Source organism: Ipomoea triloba, chromosome 13 (assembly GCF_003576645.1).
Source record: "Ipomoea triloba cultivar NCNSP0323 chromosome 13, ASM357664v1".
Classification (NCBI taxonomy): Eukaryota; Viridiplantae; Streptophyta; class Magnoliopsida; order Solanales; family Convolvulaceae; genus Ipomoea; species Ipomoea triloba.
Genome location: NC_044928.1, coordinates 26,315,107 through 26,338,221, shown reverse-complemented (window position 1 = coordinate 26,338,221; position 23,115 = coordinate 26,315,107). Strand labels below are relative to the sequence as shown.

Here is a 23,115-nt window from a genome sequence, read left to right as displayed (position 1 = left end):
AAGCTTCAGCTTTTTGCATATGAGGTTAAGGGTTCAAAACTCAACTTAGACATCCACATTTCTTTTTGTTTCACAACAGTTTATAAGATTAGTATGCTTATTTGATATGTGACAAGAAGTTGATGAGCATTTTTTTAAACTTTTTAAATCTTCCATTAAAGATAAAACTCATAATTGCTATATAAATTTGTGTTATGGGTGAAATTCGTCATTACTAACCAGTTGAAACCGATAATGTTAATTGTTCACTCTGACAAAATGTTAAATTTGGATCCTTTTAGTGATCCAACTAATTGTTTGACTAACTCGACTAGGATTGCCTTCAAAATTTTTATATCTATTTTGTAGGATTTTAATGGTGCACCTACTTACTAGTTACCCAAATATATATACTGTTTATAAAGCTTGTTATTATCGTACCATAAAGTCATGAGTTCCATACTTTCAAGTGTGATTTATCTCTCTTGCGTGATTTGTCAGCTATTAAGTAGAAGCAAAGTTATCTAATAATGTATACTCTTAGAGAAATATAAAACAAACAAACAAACAAATAAACAAATTGAATATAACTTTTCCAATTCAAAAACTATAGAAAAAAATGAAGAATAAAAAACTAAATAATTTAAATAACTGGAATCTAATATGTTGGAAGATGAATACACAAGTCATGCAAGTGTGTAATAGTTAGCAATAGCAATGACTATTAATTTTTGTGTCACCAAAAGTAAAGATTTATATTGTAACTCTTTAATCTATTATAGCTCTTCTAGTAACTAATCAAACAAATTTTGAACTGTATATGGGGTCAATTGTGTTATCACAACTAATCAAATGGCTTACTTAACGCTTCTTTCTTAAACTTTTTATCCACACTTACAAATTGCTTATAGAGGATGTTTGGTAGTAAAGAAATTTTGAATTTTCTTAAAATTTTAAAAGTTGTGAAAGTCATTCTCATGTTTGGTGCAATTATTGATTTAAGAAAGCTTCGGTCAATGGGAATCTAATTCAATGATGATATCAAGGAAAGTAAACCTCACCAAGGGAAGGTAGGATTATTTTTTTCAGGTGATCGAAAATCTACTACATATATTCATTACGCATTTATCATTTTTGGCTCAAGTTAACAGTCTCTTATAAATATAAGAAATTTGTCAATCTCACCATTACAAAGAATAACAACACTATTTATTGAATAAATTTGTTCCTCTCAACAATTTTTTTTATATGTGTACTGTTTTGAATTTTGAATATTCTTGTTGCATACAAGAATCTTTTGGCATATGGTTTATTTGTTTGTTTTTTCTTTTTTCTTTTTAATAGTGGTATATGGCAAAGATATATTAGATATTTTTTTAAAATTCATAGGAAAGCTTAAATGAAGTTAACATGTTAATTATTTTTTTAGGTAATTTAATTCTTATGTTTCCATGGTAACTCCAAACAAGTTAATTAAGTTTATCTACAAAGATATTTCATCAAATACATTTATTGATAATATTTTCTCCAAAATTTAATTGATAAGAAACTACCAAACCGCCTCGTAGAGAAAACTATATGCAAGGTGGTGATTAGGTAGATAACTGACAACACAAAATTGAATGGATTGAAATAATTAGTTTTTGGTCAGTTTCGATTATTTATTTTAAATTTATTTATTTATTTATTTCGATACTTCGGTTACTTGTGTTTGTGTATATTTTGCTAAATATTATACAAGCTTGATTAGTTGGGTAGTTGTGTGTGTACATATATATATATATATATATTGCTAGCTAGCTTTTCTATCGCTTATTTTAATTATTTGCTTTAGTAGTTCAATGTGTATATATTTTTCAGTAACTCATATAACCGACCAAAACTGGTGATTAGTTATATAATGACTGTTGATCAATTATAAAAGTAAAAAATAATAAGTTCACAAATTATACCATAGAATAAAATTGATTTTGCATTGTGAACCTACAAATATATAATACATTAATTGAAATAAATATATAATTTATTAACTAAAGAGATAATTTGGATAATATACAAATGGTGGACCCATCCTCAATATAACAATGGATATTTGTTCACCCTTAAGGCCTTAATTATTAAATACGAATTAAAGTTGGTAACTGAAATTGGATCAATGATTAAGCTGCTAAAATGTCAATCATTATTGCATGGACCATAAATAAAAAGTATATTTTTAATATACTAAAAGTACATTATTTTTGTACATAAAGTAGATTATTTAAGTATTGAAAGTACATTATTTTATATATACTATGAAATAATGTACTTTCAGTACAAAAATAATGTATTTTTAGTATAATAAAAATGTATCTTATATTCAAGGCCCACACAATAATTTGCGCAAAACGTGCATCGGATTGGATTGACAAATTGGACAATAGAATTGGGCCAAGTCAATTGGTGAACATGATTTAATAGAATGGAAACATGCTTAATTTGGTTCATAGAATATGTCGGAAATAAAACATCCATTCTCAAAAATATACATATTCCATTGTTTGTCTTGACTTTTTATTACTAAGAATAACATTCCGAGAATGAGCTATTCCCTTTATAGGAAAATAGTCATGCCTAAAGGTCTCCTAGTATTAACTATTCTCAAGCATTTGGAAACAATTTTTTTATTATAATACCAAAAATATAATAATAATAATAATAAATATTATATAATAATAATAATAATATTATTATTATTATTATTATTGTTGGTGGTATTGTTATTTTCTCTCTCTCTCTCACACACATATAAATATTTATCACATTTTTATTCTTAAATCAATAATATAATTTCTGAAATCTATTCCTTCAATTAAATAGAATTTATATTATATTCATTATCTATTCATTATGTGCTTGGAATAACATTCTTATTCCTTCACTTCATTCCGTGAACCAAATATACTGTTAAAGAAGGTTTCACTTTGAACAAGTTAGGCCTTTTTAGCTAATCAATATTAAAATACGTATAGATTATACTCCACATTATCACATCAATTATCATTTTTTAAAAATCATAAATGAGGACATAGAGCCTTACAATTTGTCAACTTTACTTGATCTTTACTTTTAAATGTATGAAATAGCAACATGGTATTCACATCACTTCATTTTGACCTTTAAATTACATTAAGCTTGCCTTTATGAAAACATGCACATAATGTGAATCTTTGGAAATTGGAATGAAAAGCATTATCTGACTAATCCAATCACTCAGTCACATGATTCACTTACAAGAAAGCACATATACACAGGCAAATGGCAGTCGTATACTTTACCCAAACACTGACTTTTGAGCTTGTGTCCAGATAGATAGTAACACAACTCCCAGTCTTCCTCTTACAAAAGTGTGTTCATCAACTTCTGCTCGGTCTACTCTGAGTGCGATGTCCAGTATATCAGCCCGCTGTAAAACAAGAAAATGAAAGATATAATAATGTATGCTGCTCTGCACATAGTACTTTTGGCCAGAATAGGGAGTTTTCTATTAATGAAATATGTCAAAACGCAATAAAAGGACACCCTGTTGAAGCAACAGAGTCCTTAGCTGCAACATTACAGTCTCGATGAAACCATTCAATTTAACATCTTGAATTTGGAGCAGTTTACTAAATTCATAAATGTTAACAGATATTCTTTCCCAACTAATCAACTTATCATGGAGTAAACAGGGGAAAAAATCACTCTATGGGTAGGTAGAATTTCTCATTGGAAAGGGGGGGAAAAACCCTTTTACAAGCATGAGTGTCATTTAACCATGTTGATGATCCACAGTGGTGCTAAACTAACTAACTGATTCATTAGTATAATAAATCAAGTAGAATGTACATTCTAAAGCATAACATCAGTACATTATACAACTTCAAAATCAGAAACCAAAGAGACAAGGGGAGAACAAAGCAAAATACAACTAAGAACAAGAAGTATAAGCATTATTAGAGAAGTTACCTGATCAACACGAAAACACATTGCAGGACACCTGCAACTCCTGTCCAAGCTGAAGGGCCAGTTTGCATAAGTGCATCTTGTATCAAGAGACCAACAGAGGCAGCCAAAGAAACAAATGATACTACATATGCAATGAAAAGCCAGAGCTTCAACCTGCAATTTCAACACTTAGGATTACTGAACTTTGTCATAATAAGCATACAATTCATATAACAATCATTATCTTATCTGTACAAGAAGACTAAAATGGTCAGAGAATGGACTAATGGAGTAATATAATGTAAACATCTTAATGCATTCACCAACACATAATTTTAACCAGAAAATAACCAAATAGTACACACATTGACTTATCACCAAAAAATAAAAAAAAAATTATAAACATTTGTCAAAGGCACTTCTAATTGATGAATCACATATCTGTAGTACACTCAATTACAAATTTACTAAATAAGTATGCTTATCTTTCTTTCAAAACTAAATCATTCAATTACTGCAAGCATAAATCTTTTTAATCTAACTTTAGGAAAATTATGCACATCTAATAATCCAGAAAAAAAAAATAAAAAAATCTACAACAGTTTGAACATCTAAACACTTCATTTCAAATCACATGGAGATTAAGTAGGAGTACAACGTTTGAGTTAACAAATATTCATAAATAACTCATGAAGTTGTAAAACATGTACAACTTGACATGAGGAAGACATCCATTTATTATTTTGGGAAGGTGGGGAGGGAGTACAAATGAAGAACTTCTTAGTTGAAGTGGGGATCCTAAAGTGGATTAATTTTTTTGGACTTGTTTTCATCATTAGAGGAAAACAATTTACAGACAACTACAAAAGAAAAGCAGTGAAATCAAAATAGCATCTAATAGCTTAAAATTGTCCAAGTTGATCACAATTCATCTTAAAATGTAAACCATGAATTCCGGAATAAAATCGCCAAGTTGTATAGTAGTTTCTTCATCTCCTGTTCACGTGTTTGACTTCTAAAAGATGAATGTGCATGCTAAAATCTGCATATGCACATAAGTGACAAGTCGAATATTTTTCATATCTCCATACCTATTCCTCTCACCCCACCCCTGTTCTTCAATCACACAGAAGCAATATAGAATACTTGTTAATGTTCTTGGAATTAAGGAATCAGAAAAAGATGACAAACCCTTATTTCCATCATATAGTTTCTTTCACAAATCAGCAAACATCCATGACAGGCAATAAACATTCTGCTTTAGTTGTCAACCATATGACCATATCTACCAAATATATGCAAAAGTATGCATAAATATCCATACAAACTCTGTATATCAGTGGATGTGTTGGTTATTTACCAATCCTGCAACTCCCGGCTTTAAAATCTCCCCTGAATTTTGTAAAATAAGAAGGAAACTGTGTTTAAGACTTTGGCTCATATTTTGGCCTTTATGCTTCTTAATAAAGGTCTTAAAATCAAGGGTGTTAAATTGTTAATCAAATACAAGAGAGAGGTTTTAGACATATATTGCAAAGTGCAAACATACCAAAATGTGGGAGGATTTGTTTTAGATTATTGAAGTAGGAATATCACTTCTTAATTGCTACAAGAAAATAGCTAGGATTACTAAATTAATGAAGTAGAAACCACAACTTTGTTCTAATTTAATCGAGATCACTTTGTTATATATTCCATATTTCCATTTTCTTTCTTACCATTCTGCATTCCCACCATCTACAATCCAATTATGGAAATCATTTAAGAACAACAACAACAACAACAACAAAAGCTTCAATTTCACATGGCCACTCGTATCCATACCCAAAAACATCAGTCATAACCAACAATTATTCAAAGTTATAACCAAAGGAAGCTTTCAATCTCCAGTTGCAGTCTCACAGACACATAATTCGATGCAGGCTTTTTAAACCAATACGTTTTTTTTTTTTATTCATGCAAGAGCTTGTGAGCGTTGTTTTCCAAAGGATTAAACAAATTGAACTTTGTGCCCTTAACTTTGGAAATAATAACTATTGTCCAAGAGATGCCTATGAATCTAAATTTGATTGAAAATAAGAAGCAACCAGATGAACATTCCAATGCAGGGTTTTAAAACACATGTTTTTGGATTCTTAACAGAGTTATTGTGAGAGTTGTTTTCCAAAGGATTAAACAAATTGAACTTTGGGCCCTTAACTTTGGAATTAATAACTATAGTCCACGAGATGGCTACACATCTAAATTTGATTGAAAATAAGAAGCAACCAGATGAACATTCCAATGCAGGGTTTTAAAACACATACGTTTTTGGATTCTAACCATAGTTATTGTGAGAGTCCTTTTCCAAAGGATTAAAATAATTGAACTTTGTGCCCTTAACTTTGGAATTAATAACTATTGTCCAAGAGATGGCTACACATCTAAATTTGATTGAAAATAAGAAGCAACCAGATGAACATTCCAATGCAGGGTTTTAAAACACATACGACTTTGGATTCTTACAAGAGTTATTGTAAGAGTCGTTTTCCAAATGATTAAACAAATTGAACTTTTGTGCCCTTAACTTCGGAATTACGGAGTCAAGAGATGGTTGCGTATCTATATTTGATTGAAAATAAGAAGCAACCAGATGAACATATATTGAGAGTACCTCCATTCGCCTTCATCATAAGGTGAATAATCAATGTCCTCTTTTCTAACGCAATTGAACATCAAGGCAGCCAGGGACGCAAATATCCCTACAGAGATCAAATTAATTCGGAAAATAAAAATAAAAATAAAAATCATGCAAAAACCCTAATACTAAGCGCAGATATATTAACAAGGGGGTTAGAGCATACCTGGGAGGTAGTGGAGGAACGAGATTTTGACGGCGCTGCAAACGACGGCGTCCACCCAGAACCACCACCCGGCTCCGAAGACGGCGCCTGCGACTCCCGGCCCGAAGATCGCCCACAGCTCCCCAAAATCCATTACGCTCACAATTTTCCTCTAATTTGATTTCAGTAGTTATTCTATAGTTCAAAAAGAATTGTTAGAACTCAATCGATGAACTCAATTCGAGTTTGTTCGCTGCCAGGGCGACGTTGTACTTTACTCTTCCCTTCAACTGATAGACTGATTGCCAGAGATTCTTTCTGGTGCGGTCCCTAATGTTTCAATTATACACTAAGTCTCCTAATAGTTTTGGAAATTCTAAAAATCCTCCCAAACACAAATCTATTATTTTCTCATTAAAACAATGTCTTTTTTTACGAAGATCCCTTTGCGCACAGAGTGTAAATGCAAGTTGCAGATTTTAAGAGTTGACAAAATGATTGACGATATCTCTTTTATAATAATTTATGGGCGGGAGTTCTTAGAGTTTGGAATTAATTCATAACAAGTGGACGAATCTCACTCGTTCGTATAGAATTATTAATGGTTGTGTGTGTGTGTGTGAGAGAATAGGAAAAAAGGAAAAATATTGTTCCAAGTTAAATGACTTAAACTAAACAACTGATAAGGGTTGATCAAACTAACTATATATTAGTACCTTTTTTAAGATATAATACTAATTCAAGATTTTTTTATTATCTTTTTATAATACTCATAACAATTTTGTCAACCACCTTCAGTGGATTATCAAACTAACTAAATATTAGTACCATTTTTAAGGTATAATACTAATTAAAGATTTTTTTTTTATCTTTTTATAATACTCATAACGATTTTGTCAACAGTCTTCGACGCATCTTTTTTCGCATCTCTATTTCCTAATCTCTTTTCTTCACGCCATAAAATTCATCTTCAATATAACAAATTAGCACGCCATTATTCTCATTAAAAGTCACTATATTTGTAGTTACAAAAAATATTCATTAACAACATCAAATTCCTCCGTAATATTTTTTTCACTACCCTGCCTATAAATATTTTTTAATTATTTATATTTTTAAATAATAAGCGTAATTGAATTTTTTTTCTTTCCGTGATGACCTACGACATTCGACCTTAAATTCAATAACAAAGTCACCACCAAGAAATTAGTATTTTTAAAAATTTTAAAATGTTTTATCATTAAATCAGATATATGTCAAAAACTTGAAAAAATAAATATTAGTAAAAACCAATTATATCAACAATAAAAGACAATACTAATTATTATGAATATTAAAAGAAATTAATTTAACTCGTTGATATTTTAAATGAATTTGTGAATGATACGAATTGACATTGCCACTAAAGATCTAAATAGTCAACGGGCATAACGAGCTCGACCTCTAGCTCAAACATTAGATGAGCTTGATCTCTTCCACAACACATCACTAATGGACATTGGAGGCTACTAGCAAGCTATATACGAAGGTATACAACAGAGTTATCATCTAGATATATACAAAAATATGAATTATAAATATATATACACAAAAGGAAAATGATGGAAGAGATATAAGGCAAGAAGGCAATTTAACGACAAATTATATCGTGGACCGTGGTCCACAATGCATTGTGGACCGCGGTCCCAAAACGACGTCGTTTTGATTAATGAAAATAGACGGATGAATTCGCGCCACTCACTTTCTTTTCATATATACTGCAGTTACATTTCAACACAACTTCAATTACATTTCAACACAACTGCAGTTACCTTTCAACACAACTGCAGTTACATTTTGATATAACTACAGTTTCATTCGATAATATAAAAACACAAAAGTAAAACTGTTATTCAGTATCTGTTCATATACACTGCAGTTACATTTCAACGCAACTACAGTTACATTTTGATATAACTACAGTTTCATTCAATAATATCAAACATAAATGTGAAACTGTTATTCAGTATCTTTTCATATACACTGCAGTTACATTTCAACACAACTACAGTTACATTTTGATATAACTATAGTTTCATTCGATAATATCAAAACAAATGTAAGGCAGTATCTTTTGGAATGGACTGTAGTGTCAATTACGGGACTTCGTCTCCCACTTACTAAAACGACGTCGTTTTAGGACCGCGGTCCACGATATAAGAACTGCAATTTAACAACCAATTCAATCAATTAAAACCATTACTGAAGATTCATTTTGAGTACTGAAGGTTCATTTTGTAGGTATACTATCCAAAAAAAAATGAATTTTCAGTATATTAAAAAATAAAAATGAGTAAATTAAAAATGAGCATTCAGTATACTAAAAATGAAGAACCATGAACCAAATTATAATTTGTCCAATAGGTGAAGGTTCACAAGACTTTGAAGTGTTTTTCATGGAAGATGATTTTTTTTCTTTTTAAATACGAAACTCAAAAGAGACTCATTTCTTTAGAAAACTACAATTAAAATTTTTATTAGAATATGTGATTTTCAACATAAAAGCATAAAGATCTATTTTAGCAAAAGAAACAGAAACACCCTGGTCCGGAGTTGTCAACCACTTTCATGTGAACCACCAACCAAGTTCACTATTGCTACTTTTCACCCTCCACCAATCCAAATATGAGCATAGATAAAACCCAAAGAGTATTAAAAATCATGAAAACTACAATTGGAAGAACAGGCTCTTCAATCATTTTAAATGAAAAATAGTAGGAAGAAACATAATCATCACCTAATTTCAAATGCGACTGTTCCAATGTTTGATAAACCAATTTGAATAATAAAAATGCAAAAATAAAGTATGCACTACCAAAAGGAGAATTTATAGAGCTGGACAAAACATACCAGATCATACTACAAAAAATGCTCATGAATAATATTTTAATTTTACCTGTCAAGTAAGGTGAAAGATGAATTTCAGCTATTCAGCAAAAATTGCTTAGAAGATAAAAATGTTCAGCAACAGTAAACATTGTTCATATTAAATATACAAGGAAATGGCCAAGTCAAAAACTAGTTAAGAAATTGTACCTTGAGTTACGGCAGTTAGTGAGGATACTGCCATATTGCATACAATAGCTGACAATGAGCTTTCAGAAGCCCCTTTGTAATGATCACCTACATCTCATGATCAAATTTCCAGTTTCCAATTTATATCCAATAAAAACATTGAAATGAATAATTGAGGATAAATAGTAACTACTAGAAACACAAAAAATATTAATGCACTCCTGCACCATAATTCCTAATAACTTGGAGATACAAAAAGATAGTCCAAAAGGAGAAAGGGTTGTGACACAGAAATTATTCGCACTTGATGTCAATTAATTGATGGCATAGCCAAATATCAAAAGAAGAATAAATCACATGGTTTCCAGCTTCTGACTGGTATGTTGCTACATGCAATAAACAAGAAGCTAAGGCAACAACAGTCACAATCTAAATTAACAATAAATAAGTTACATCTCTTCAAATCTGATTTTGCACTAATTGCTTTGATGGTTAGCATTGTGCGTATATACACTGACTTTACACGGTTTGCCACTACTCTTCTAACTGATGTATACAATTACATGCTGCAGAGCTATTGTCACCCCTTCCATACGAACAAATAACTATCATGGTGTGCAATTCAAAGCACTCAGATAAGAGACAGCCTCAATCCTTGGGAATAGCAAGCTCTGGAATATGGATATACAAAAATGATCAAACATTCTCACCAGCATCATGACACTGGACCATGTACAATGCATTGTGTACCCATCATGGCAATAAATCATTCCAGTTCCTTCCCAAGATAAAGGTGGTATGCTCCAGCAGGAGAAGCAGATCCACTGGAGATAGCATGTCCATTGCTAACCAGGAAGACATCCATCATTTCCAAAGAGGAAACACAAAGCTTACCCATCATGATCCAGGGGTTCTTGAGAACATGTGTCTGGAACAGCCTCCTCCTTAGAAAGGCATTGAATAGGAACATACACATATCCCTTTGGTAACCGCTGATTCTTCATAGACGCTTGATCAGATGTCATTACCAGCTCTTTTTGAAAAGTTTCCATGTGCTGTTTTATCAATATAAGGTATTATTCCCGATTTTAGACAATCACATGCAGAAGAAAAGTTTACATAGAAATCGTAAAAGAAAAATGAAAGCATTAAAACAATCCATTATAAAAGGGAAAACACTTTGAGGAGCTAATGAAATGAAGCACTACCTTTCTATAACTCATCCGCTTATCCTCATCATGTGCAGGATTCCTTGACAAAAGATGCCTCAGTGGAATTTGCTTCCCAGAGGAGGAAACCCTCTCCATTGGTTTATGTGTAAAAAAGAGAGGTGATGTAGAGCTGTCATCAGTCTTTTGGTCATTATCCATCGATACAGGGAACTTGCCCCGTCTTTTACCAGCAATTGCACTGTCAACTGTAATGTCATCTGATCTCTGGACTGTCTCACTGCCAGATTTACACCCATCTGTGTAACCCCTCATAGATGTAGTAGTAGCCGAATCTGAACTGGCGTCCTGTTGGGAAAAAGGATGACGAGAGAGGGCAGATAAAACAACCGCATCTCTCCTAGAGGCAAGAACCTCATGTGAGCAAAAGACCAGTTCACGCTGCAGGAGAAGAGTAAAAAACATGAATGATGTATGCAACATAAATGATGCAAAATAAACACAAAGCAGAGGTCCTATGTGAGTGCCAGCCAGCTACATGCTACAACACATCACATTTATGTGGTTTATAATGGAGTGGGCATTTCAAAATTAGAAGGCAAAGTATCTGGGTTGACAAGAATGTTAGGCAATAATACATTTGAGTATGATGCAAGAGACATCATAAAAAACAAAATAAGATTGAAATTGGAATGCTTTAGACATGTTTATCACAGACCATTAGTGGCCATGTTCATTGTCTAATATGGTAGCAGGAAATGGTGACAATCGAGTACACCGAAAATTTATCAAGAGTAAACATTTAAAAAAAAAAAAAATTCCTGCATATAGAAGAAGATTAAGAAATGGACATTGTGTTGAATAGAGAAATAGAATCCCCAACATGCCAGTTCACACATGATTATATTCTAACTATGTAGCAATTAGAAGTATTTGTAAACTCCAAATAATTGAAAATACAAAAAAAAATATTTACAAAGAAAACATCTCAGTTCCACAATTAACATATATCCAAAAGGCAAAACAGCTACAATGGAAACAAGCTTCACCAGACAACCAACAACAGGAGGGGAGTAATAAGCAGGAAAATGCAGGACTGTTCCAATGTATTTCAAAACGTGTCCCATTCATAAAATGAAAGAGGACTTTATTTTAGCAACACCTTTAAAAATGAGAGAAAGGAAATTGATTGAAAAATCTTATCCCCTAAGGCAGAGATGTATTCATTGGCAATTATATAAAACCAGAAATAATGATGAAGGCTTACCTTCAATTTTTCTCTTTTTATTATTCTTTCACAAAGCAAGCGTATTTTCTCCAAGTCAACCTGTGCGGAAGAATATTAGATCCAATATATTCATATAGGAGGAATTCACATGGAAAAAATAACTCTGATATTCTGATTCGTTTCCTTCACAAGCCAAAATCTCTCTCCCCCCACCACACCCAAAAGGAGAAAAACAGATTGTGCAAAACAAGTACACAATCAACAATCATTCTAGTTGTATTTAAAAAATAATAAAGAGATTATATCTCACCCTGATGTGCCTTAGACGCTGTAACTCTTCTATCCCAAGTTTATGCGTCTCAGCCTACATGAATTCATTCATCAAAGTAAGAACTGCCACTTGTATATTCAGAAATTCATGCACATAAAGAAAGCATCAAACCTTTAGTCTCTGATCCATGCTATGTTTGTCACAGTAAGCTTTGCGCAGCAACTTCCCACCCACTGTTTTACTAGTCATGAATAAGCCAGCACTCCTAGCACAATAAGGATGGAATGTGCTGCGGCAGTGGCCATAACTACACTATAAAATAAAAATAAAACACGAAAAATGAAATTTTCATAATTGACCTCCATTGTGACTACTTAGAAAATACAAATACATATATCAACATTAGAGAGGTTATGAGATATTTACCTTGATGCATACACCATGTTTCCGATGGCAAATACCGCAGACATCGTTCCCCTTGCGAACTATTGCCTGCAATTGCCATGTAAAGTTGTAGAGTAATGAATATAGATTCGAGATTTCCTTAAAATAATATAGAATGTAACCTAATTGCATCTTTTATAAAAAATTGGGGCACAAATTGCAATTTACAATCACTAAAGCCATATACAAACTTCTTCCCAGAAAATGCACATACCATTCCCTCAATTGAATTCACTTGTCCCCTTCTGAAAGTAGACTCCAACACCCACTACCACATGCATAAAAATAAATAACATTAGGGAATTAAAAAACAAAGGAAAATACATTACAACAAATATTCGGAAAAACTTCTAGTACTTCAGCACAAACTGCATGCACCCATTGACCGTCAGTTGACTTTCTATAAGCACCAGTAGTGCCACCACATAAACCACATTCTGCAACAAAACAGGGTTTCTCCTTGTCCCATAAATTAGCAGCTGGAATTCCCAATCCTCCATGCAATTTATCATCGCATAGTTCACAATACCACGGGCCTGCCGAGTTTCTGAAACTGCAATAGCAATCCAAGTGCACAGCAACCTGAGGATGAAAAATACTTACTAGTTTAACAACACAAGAAAAAAGCATGTATACTTTTAAAATAAGTAACAATGCCTAGTAGTGACATCTACGTTGTAGTACCTTGCATCCAGAACAAACAAGGATGGACTTTAAAACTGTCTCAGACCGTCCACAGACATCACAAATTCTAGGGTGGTCTCTAGAAAAATCAGAGCCCAACTGGATAGGGTCAGAGATGCTTTCTGATAAGCCCTGAATACCACTTGACCTTGAAAATGACTCTTTTACACGAGGATTCTGCTGGGGCATTTGATTGGAAGTAGTCATCTTGGAAAGGTCCTGCATGAAAATTAACTTGTAGTGATCACTTTAAAAAGTCTTAAGTACAGTTTTAGATGTTTCCATGATCAGAAACTGAACTATGATGACCTCATGATGAATGGATTCTTCAAGATTATCTTTCCTCAATGATGACATCCTAGAAGATGCAGCAGCAGCAGCAGTTGCAGCAGCCAGTACAGCCTGAGCTTCTTTGTGCCTCCTCTCTTTCCTTCCTTGTTTTCTGGCCTCTCTAAGCTCATACAGATATTTACTAACTAAAACAGAATCCCATTCTTGCTTTCTAGCAGCATTAATCTCCTCCTGGAGGCTTCTTGCAACTTTACTGATCAAATCATCTGTGCACAGTCACCAAATAACCATTAGGATTAAAAAAGAATAATGCAAATATGAATGTGAAAATTAAATTAAATGTACAATGGGTAAAGTGGAGACCACTAAGGCGTTTTCTTGCTGCAGTATTAGATAATAGCTTGTGCTGATAAAAAATAATTTCTCCTTCGACATCATCCATGGGTGACAGTTTCAAAAGACCCGTATTCTTTGATTTGATTAACTGCTCTAGAGTTGTTCCATTATACTTGGAAATAGAGTCACCAGAAGTTGATGGTTGATTATGATCATTGCAGCAAGTCCCAGAACTAGACGAAGCTTCAGACCTTGATGCTTCTCTTTGTCTCAAACCTGCAAAGCATAACAAGTGAGAAATCCTTTTTAATTTTGATACCATTAACCCATCTCAAAGATACCAGTGTACTGACATGTAACACTCTCCACAGTGACTGCCTCCCCCAAGTCATTTAATTTATGTACAATAAGGGGGTGAATGTAAGACGCACATTTTTCCAGCTTCCTGCATAAATGGCAATGACACAGTAAAGTGCCCAAATCAGCAATGTTAATTAAACCTATGACCAATATGTATTATGATGCTGAAAACTCACATGATATCAGGTACACTGTTCGGAGCAAAAAAACTAGGAATCTTGGAATCATCTTTCAAGGCAGGGCACTGATCTGTAGCAGCAGCTCCCTCGTCAGAATGGCCATTGGCTGAAGCAGTTGATAGCCCAACTGCTGAACATATCACAAATTAAAGAACCACACAAAAAAGAATAATGAAATACGTGTTGTTTATATCTCATCATTAAAAAAATGAGTATATGCTTTGCAAACACCCAAGCACATTCACAACAGATAGGAATGCTACTTTTTGAGGGTTAAGTAGGCCACTGAGCTGAATAGCTGACTATTGAAAACAACCCTGTAACTCAACGATTTGTAAATATAGGGTTCCCTGAGAAGGCAATTCTGTCACCAATTACTATGCATGTTAACAAATTAAAGGAAAAGTTATTTGACCAATATTAATATAGCATAAGGGACTCTACATAATAAACTGTTAAGGACTTCAACAGTTGTAGACACTGTGTTCACTTCGACCATTGGTAACATTTGTTGAACACCAATATTAATATAGCATGGATACTCATTAAGGTATTTTTCAAAGCTCCAAACATTGGTAACATTTGTTGAATTTGACCATTACAAAACCCAAAAAGCAATGTTACGATAGGGAACAGTGCTAAAATTAGAAACCTCATAAGTTGAATGAGATTATATTTTATATGGGATCAAACTATATGAACTCTGACATCATCTTATTCTTTTTTGATAAATAGTTACTCACATCAACATACAGTCAGTCATATAAATATCTCCTCATTTTGGTATCCTACTCCTTATCCTTAGAGGGGATGCATAAGATGATACAGGTTGTCAGGGAAATATTTTTTACTTGGGGTATGTTTGGTTGGGTGGAAAATTTTTTCCATGGAAGTTGTTTTCCTTAAAGTGGAGGAAAATATTGTTTTGTGATGTTTGGTTCATGGAATTCATTTTCCAATGGAAAATGAATTGGAAAATGAATTCCTCAAATTTGAGGAAAACAAAATCCTTGGTTGGACCAAGGATTTTGTTTTCCATGGAGGATGGGAAGAAAAATTGGTATGATTGGACAAATTTACCCTTTGTGTTATTTTCTAATTATTATTACTTTTATTAATTTGTAGGGGTATATAGGTCTTTATACACATTATTCCTTACCATTTTAAATCCAACCAAACAACAGAATTTATCTTCCCAGCAACTTCTTTTCCACCAACCAAACAACATAATTTATTTTCCTGGTAACTACTTTTCCACGGAATTTCACTTCCACTTCCCTTCAAATATTTTCCGCGAACCAAACGAGCTCTTATGGAAATATGCACACACAGGGCATTGAGGGGCACTTTTGTCACATTCTACATTCGATCTTTTTGCTTTTCTCAATCTGATTAATTTAGAAAAATGCACTAGCGACAAAAAACATTATACAAAAATCATACACAGAACACACATATAAAACATACATAACGGGAAGATTTCAAAGAGGAAATAGATAACCCCAATTTGTGCAAGTCACAAGCACCTCCGGAATAATTATGTACAGAATTCACAAAGGATGCAGATAATGAGAGAGCACCTCACTCACATCCAGATTAAATGAGTAATGTAATAAGCACACCTTCATCATTGTAAGACTCATTTGCAGAGGTATCATGAGATGAGACATGCTCACTAGAGATCTGCATAAAAAAGGATGGCAAAAAAACTTATGAGCCAATCACTAATCAAATACAAAGTAAATAAAGTCATAGCAAAACTTTGAAAGTTTTCAATGAAATGCAACAGAGGATAACACTCTTCAAAAGTACATCAGAGACTGACAAATTAATAGAGAAATATAATAACACACAAAGAAACTGGGAGAGAAAGAGGGGATATGAGTTAGTAATATTTAACAATGCAAGAGAACAAAATTGGATATCATTTACATTCTGACAAATAATGGCACCAAGAAAAAAATTTTGAAAAGAAGATAACAAGAGCCAATACCAAGAGAAGGCAGAAAGAAATACAACATGAAGAAAAGCAAAACTTGACAAAATAAGAAACAATTGAATTAATACATAAAGAAATACCAAATTGTTCCTGCTTATCTACAACAATTATCAACATCATCATGAAATCATACATTCACACTTCACAATGGCTTCTATCAATCCAGTCCCCATGGGGAGGAAATAAGAAATGAATATTTGAAAATGTACTTTTCAAAAAGAATTTAAGAACACACCAATACTCGGCATCATCTAACGAAATTAAATAATCCCTATTCAGATTATCATTTACTCCTAGTCAGTGGTATCCATCCAAAAACTTGAAAAGAATGCAACTTAACTTCTCAACAAGAAGTATTTTATAACTTCGCCATATAAGCTTGAAACACTACCATGAATATATCCGAATCATCAAAAAATTCCATACCTTCTGAGGACTGGAACAAGGAGGATCTTGATCTTTAATTGGACTTGAATCAACAACATCATGCAGATATGGTTGAACTTCATCTTTCTTTAATCTGTCATTCATAGGTATATCTGTAGCTGAACACAACTTGTCATCCTTTCCAATCCTTGTATTGTTTTTGGTTCGTCTATGAGGTGGAACAGACTTGACAGGAATATTATTGGAAATCTCAGGGTCTGTTAATTTAACAGAATCAGCATTATCAGCAACAGCAGTCACAGATTTTGAAGCCAATGATGGTTTGATTTTAACTCTCAAAGTTTTCTGTACATTTCCCACATTCGGACGATTCCTAAGCCACTTAACTACTTTACAATGCAACTCACCGACCATGTGATCATCCTGCTTAAATAAAGTTAAAGACAAACATGAATCAGAAGGGTTAGCTCTTGCAATACAGGAAAAGGTTCTCAAGGAGCATGCTTGACTAAAGAAAATTACATTGAGCATTGAGGCAAATGAATCAGAAGAAACACCCATCTCTGAAGCTAGGTCATCCACATCAACACTTCCCCGATCAATTAACTACAAAAAAGAACTATACAATAAAAACTTTGTCCACTATAAGAGTTTAAACCCATAAAACAAATTCTAAATTAACAGCACAAACACTCCTAGAATTGATTCACATTGTTACCTTCTTCAATATAATGGTAACACTCAAAGGATCAGCGGCATTACCATCTTCATTTATGCATACTTCCAACAAATCCTTACTAATATGCTGCAATGAGTCACCAAGAGTGGTTTGACATTTGGAATTAGATACACTGCCCTGTCTGCCCAACAGCCCTTCCTCATGAGAGACATCATTATTCAATTTCTCTTGATCCAAGTTTGCACCTCTGATTCCATTAGCCATATTATCGCCATTACGTTGGGCAATTTTTAACTTTTGAGGCTTGTTCATTGTTGATGCTGTCATCTGATTGGTATCATTGGAATAAGAAACAACAGATAGATGTACAGCCATGTTGCCATTCTGCCGACTGCTGCCATTATTATGGACTTCAGAGTGCTTTGAGCAAAATGCACGCAGCTCAACCTAAAAGTTGTTGGGTGTCCCAATGAGAAATTTTTACAAATAGAATCCGAAAACACTATTATAAAATTAAGAGGATTATGGAATAATTGCAATAGCAGTGGTCTAATATTTAACAATAAGAAAGAGCTCACATCATCACTACCGAGCTTCCCCCATATCTCCATCCTGTGTCTTGCCTCCCTTGCACACATAGGATGAAAAGATGTTCTGCAAGCTCCTAGCCACCAAATGAAAGGGTTAACAAGGAAAAGTCCAATAGCATCTAGAGAAATGTTGGGATATGTAACTCTATTGATACAACTCTATCCCTTATACTTCCCTATGCATATGTTTGTATCTATTATAAGTCTTTTGTCAAGACAAGGGAAGTGGGTGACTAGATATGCAAGTAGGGGAGCACATATTCGATAGACCAGACGTTCATTCAAAGGTTTAAGGTCCAAGTTATAATGCAAAGAGATTATCAAAATTATGTTTAGGCAATCTAAATAAAATGAGGGGTTTACCTATGCAATTAGTCCATGTACTATTCAGTCCCTGTATTATTAATCAAATTGGTAAATTTAAACAAATAAAGTTTCACATAGTCATTTGAATAAAGCTAATAAACCATAGAGTTAAATTTGCAAGCTCAGGAAGCAGGTGGCCATCTTGGGCTGACCAGTGAGACCTGGTGCCTTGAATGGGGCAGGGCAACAACACAAGGGAATGGATGCCGGAAAACCAATGATGATTAATTGGAAAAATAAATACTGTGCAAAATTTTCTATAAGTTGTGTGTCACATACAGAATGTAATTCAATTTTATATGGGATGGCAAGTGATATGCTTTTTTATTTATGTTTTGGATTTTTCGTTTTTTGAAAAATGACAAGGCAGCCAATCACCTAAACCAGGTACGGTGTTAAAAGAGTTTCCAGTTGTCCTTGATTGTTACCTTTTCAATAACACAAAGGATTAAATTTACCAAGTTAATAGTAAAGGGTCTAAAATAAATGTTGTTTTAATAATACCACAACTGATTGTGTAATTAAACCTAACCTTTTTAATGCTCCGTTGCACTTCTGCCATCGTATTTGTATCCAAAAAATGTAAAAATGTTGTAAAAATCAGACTAGGCGGTCACCTAGTCACCCCTAGGCCGAAGGGAATAATGGGAAAATTGATCAACTAGGCAGTCGGCCAATTAGTCAGTAAACTAGGTGGCTTAGTCGGTCAACTAGAAGGTCATTATTTTTTATTAATTTTATTTGTCTCATTTGGATGTGCTATGGTTAAGAGTTATGTGTTCTTAGAGTATTTTGTGCTAGTGAACATTTATATTGTATGGGAGCAATACTTGTTAGAAGTCTTAAAAAATAGGATGCCATATGCAAAATATATATATATATATATATATTAAATATAAATGTTTTAGTTGAGCACCTAGGCACCTGCCTAGGCGCTAGGCACCCATCAAAAGCCTAATGGGCATGCCTGGCGATTTTTAAAACACTGGTAAACAATGGAAGCCATTATATAACATTACCAGTCAGCTTGGACTCAGTTTTACTTGATTTAAGCACACAAATCTTCCTCAAACTCACTTAAATCATGCAACTACGTGGATCCATCATCTAAAAAGCTAAAGTTATTACAGTATTTGTAAGCTGTTACCAGCAATTAGACACATAATAGGAATGATATAAATATAAAGCAGGATACAAAATGGAAATAAAATATTAGGACTTGCTTGGTAAGTAATTCTGAGAAGGAACTAGTAGTCCAATTTCAAGAAAATTTGAGATGAGCAAATAGGGGAGAATATAGGTAAAAGAAAAAAGATTGAAATAATGTACACACATAGACACTAATTATTCATCTAACAAATCCGCAAATTTTGTTTTAAATTTAAATGCCAATCCACTCAATTTAATGATGCAAAAAATATTAACCAATCATATTATTCATATCTAACATAGACAATTATACCGAATGACACAAATATGCAAGCAATATATTAAATACAAGCTTAAATGAAATGCAGAAAGGTTATGGGTAACTTGCACATTGAAAATTAACAAAATAATCGTTTATGCAACCCAATGAAGAAATGCACATTTTGCAAGTAAAAAGCAGCATGACATACCATTACTACACCGAACACAAGCCCCATGTTTCACCTTACATAGATAACAAATTAACTTTCTTCGAGTTTCTTTTATGCCATCAATGTTCACTATAGGTTCCATCATCCTGGTGTTCTCAACATAAACCTCAGGCATCCACTGACAACAAAACAGGTGAGCAAACTCAACAGCAGACTGCTCTTGACATCCCAAACCCCTCTTCTGAGAAGGTTTCATTGCGCCACCCTGCTTGGGACAAAGCAGGCATGGCTTCTCATGGCTTAGTAATGGATTCTTTTGCTTGCACCAGGAGCACATCCAAGAACCATCAACATCATCCTGCACCCCATAACATCTCTGATGAACTGCCATGCCACAGGAACCACAAACAACCAGCCGATTCAAAGTATCACCCATGTCCCCAAAACTGCAATAGTGACACAAAGAAGCTGACCCTTCCACTGGGTGAGCAACCATAAGCTTCTCCAACCCAGCTTCCCCACCCAACAGCTTCCTTTTCTTATTAGGCCTCTCTGAGGTGAGATATATCTTTGACCTAGAACCTAACAGCCACTCTAGGCCGCTAAAAGGAGGAAATGCCTTCTCCATCTTTACTGATTTAGACAAAGAGGTAGTTCCTACACTATCAACATCCATAAGGCGCTGCTCATTTTCTTCCCGTACAGAACCTTGTTTATCCGAAACCCCACTATTCAAAGCAACTGCATTCGCACTATGTACACCTGCCTCTGCATTACCCGCATTGCAAACTGAAGGGATTGAAAGTAACTTGTCGCTCTTAGATGGTGCAAAAGAAGGAAGCTGATAAAGTCTTTCAATATCATCGACCGTTAACTCCCGAAAGTAGTCCTCCATTTCCGCCCAAAAGCCTGAGAGACGACCCTTATCTTGTCGGGAAGAAGACTTTGTTTCGGAACCGGAATGCGACTTCTTGTGCCTCTTCCGACTATCAGAATGCTTGAACAGCAGCTGAGCCAGCCCAGTGGGAAGTGTAAGAGACAGAGTAGACGCCAGCGAATCCTCGGAATCGAAAGGGGAGCGCTTGCAGAGCGCTTTACAAGCCTGCGTGTAGAAATCCATCCCCACTTCCGAAGGCAGGGGCGGTTTCATAATTACCCCGAAACAGGAGGCCCTGTCAATAATTTCACCACTGACAACCTACGTACCGAATTAGGGCTAGGTTTTTCCCGCAGCTGCCGACGCCGGTCATCTCCTCCTCCACCAACCGCCGCCACCACCACCACCACAATATCAAATCCACGCCCTAACCCTAGCCTATCCTATCCCCAATCACCAATAAATTAACAAAAACGAATTTATATAAAAATAAAATTATATATAAAATCACAATAAATATACGTATTCGAGTATTTGACGTATATGTATGCGAACGAGAGATTAGATTTTTCCAGAGAGATGGAGGGAGAGAGAGAGAGAGATGGGGGTGGTGAGGGAGAGGCGTTTCGTGATTGTTTTTGTTGTTCTGATCCGTTTTCTGGCCGTTCGATTTCACTTTCAAGAGAGAGAAAGGGGAGAGAAAGAGAAGAGAGGAGAGAGAGAGAGTCGCGTTATATGGAGGCAGTCGAGAACGCGTTCGCGTAGAGAGAGAGATTGTGTGACGGTGGGGATTGGAGTGGAGTGGGAGTGGGAGTTGGAGTTGGGAAATTTTAGAACGGCCTTACGTTTTTGTCCTCCAAACTTATTCCACCCGCTACAACTTTATTTATGCAATCGTGTCCCCACATATTTTTACATTAAATTTTTTTATTTTCAACTCATTTACATTAAATTCTGCACCAAATTCTATTTCATTTTTAATTCATTTACACCAAATTCCATACACTAAAATTTTGTTTACTTTAATTATATTCATATAAAATATAATTTTGATATAAATAATAATATTTAAAATGAAATTTATGTTTTTATGTATTTCAATTTTAAACCCATCAAATTATGCACTGAATTTTGTATTAAAAGTAATATTTACAACATATTTTTACATTAAATTTTTCATTTTCAACCCATCTACATCAAATTCTGCACCAAATTCTATTTCGTTTTCAATCCATTTACACCAAATTTTCAATCCATTTTATTATTTTATAGTCGATATTGATCTGATTTTAAACGTTCACCTTTATAATTCATTTTTAATAATACTTTTTTTAAAGAAACAATTGGCATAAAGATTTTAAAAAGTTCTACACCAAAATAGTGTTAATGCATAGTAATACACCATATTTGATCATTTTAGTGTAACACTACTCATTTACAACATTTTGGTAGAAAGTTTGATATCTTTCTTGGAGGAAGTTTGCACCAGATTTCTACACCAAAATGGTGTTTTGGTGCCTTCTTAAAGATGGTCTTACTACGTGCGTTCTTTAATAATAATACTATTAATAACAACTAATAATAAAAGTATAGAACTATTATGATCAAATTAGTACATAACAAATACAATAATCATAGCATTGGCAGTACTAATATGGACAACTTATATTGATTTACTTTTTTACAGTCATTTATAAATTATTAAAATTTTAAGCGGTCCTTCACTCACACACTATCATGCAATGACTACATACTTTTTTAAAAATTAAAGTATTAGATTAATATTCAATTTAATTTATACAATATTGAATTAGTTACTCCGTATTTTATTTAATACAACTTTTTTACGTTAAC

The 23,115-nt window shown here is 33.7% G+C and overlaps 2 protein-coding genes across 3 annotated transcripts; both read right to left on the bottom strand.

Moving 5' to 3' along the window:
• Positions 1–3,051: 3,051 nt before the first annotated feature.
• LOC116003089 (transmembrane protein 50 homolog) lies at positions 3,052–7,086 on the bottom strand. The gene is made up of 4 exons (XM_031243266.1): positions 6,789–7,086; positions 6,599–6,686; positions 3,967–4,119; positions 3,052–3,424 (listed from the first exon to the last, which is right to left on the bottom strand). The coding sequence occupies exons 1-4, from the start codon at positions 6,919–6,921 to the stop codon at positions 3,391–3,393; spliced, it is 408 nt and encodes a 135-aa protein (XP_031099126.1). The 5' UTR covers positions 6,922–7,086; the 3' UTR covers positions 3,052–3,390.
• Positions 7,087–10,104: 3,018 nt separating this feature from the next.
• On the bottom strand, positions 10,105–22,071 carry LOC116002452. 2 transcript variants are annotated; one of them, XM_031242594.1, is made up of 19 exons: positions 20,424–22,071; positions 18,427–18,512; positions 17,888–18,295; positions 17,692–17,775; positions 17,209–17,592; positions 16,406–16,466; positions 14,781–14,913; positions 14,598–14,689; positions 14,272–14,520; positions 13,927–14,174; positions 13,618–13,836; positions 13,291–13,515; positions 13,148–13,201; positions 12,916–12,981; positions 12,661–12,801; positions 12,529–12,582; positions 12,258–12,317; positions 11,030–11,431; positions 10,105–10,876 (listed from the first exon to the last, which is right to left on the bottom strand). In XM_031242594.1, exons 1-19 carry the CDS (start codon positions 21,532–21,534, stop codon positions 10,712–10,714), a joined length of 4,242 nt encoding a protein of 1,413 aa, XP_031098454.1. In that variant the 5' UTR covers positions 21,535–22,071; the 3' UTR covers positions 10,105–10,711. The 2 variants fall into 2 exon arrangements, with proteins under 2 accessions (XP_031098454.1, XP_031098455.1); XM_031242595.1 differs by having other exon boundaries at positions 14,781–14,910.
• Positions 22,072–23,115: the final 1,044 nt, after the last annotated feature.

Coding starts and splice junctions, on each gene's coding strand:
- LOC116003089 (XM_031243266.1), bottom strand. CDS start 6,921: ATGGATTTTGGGGAGCTGTGGGCGATCTTCGGGCCGGGAGTCGCAGGC. Junction 4,120..6,598: donor TATGATGAAGGCGAATGGAG/GTACTCTCAATA, acceptor TTGAAATTGCAG/GTTGAAGCTCTGGCTTTTCA. Junction 3,425..3,966: donor TGTGTTTTCGTGTTGATCAG/GTAACTTCTCTA, acceptor CTTGTTTTACAG/CGGGCTGATATACTGGACAT.
- LOC116002452 (XM_031242594.1), bottom strand. CDS start 21,534: ATGAAACCGCCCCTGCCTTCGGAAGTGGGGATGGATTTCTACACGCAG. Junction 13,202..13,290: donor TGCATGCAGTTTGTGCTGAA/GTACTAGAAGTT, acceptor TGCATGTGGTAG/TGGGTGTTGGAGTCTACTTT. Junction 12,802..12,915: donor AACATGGTGTATGCATCAAG/GTAAATATCTCA, acceptor TTTATTTTATAG/TGTAGTTATGGCCACTGCCG.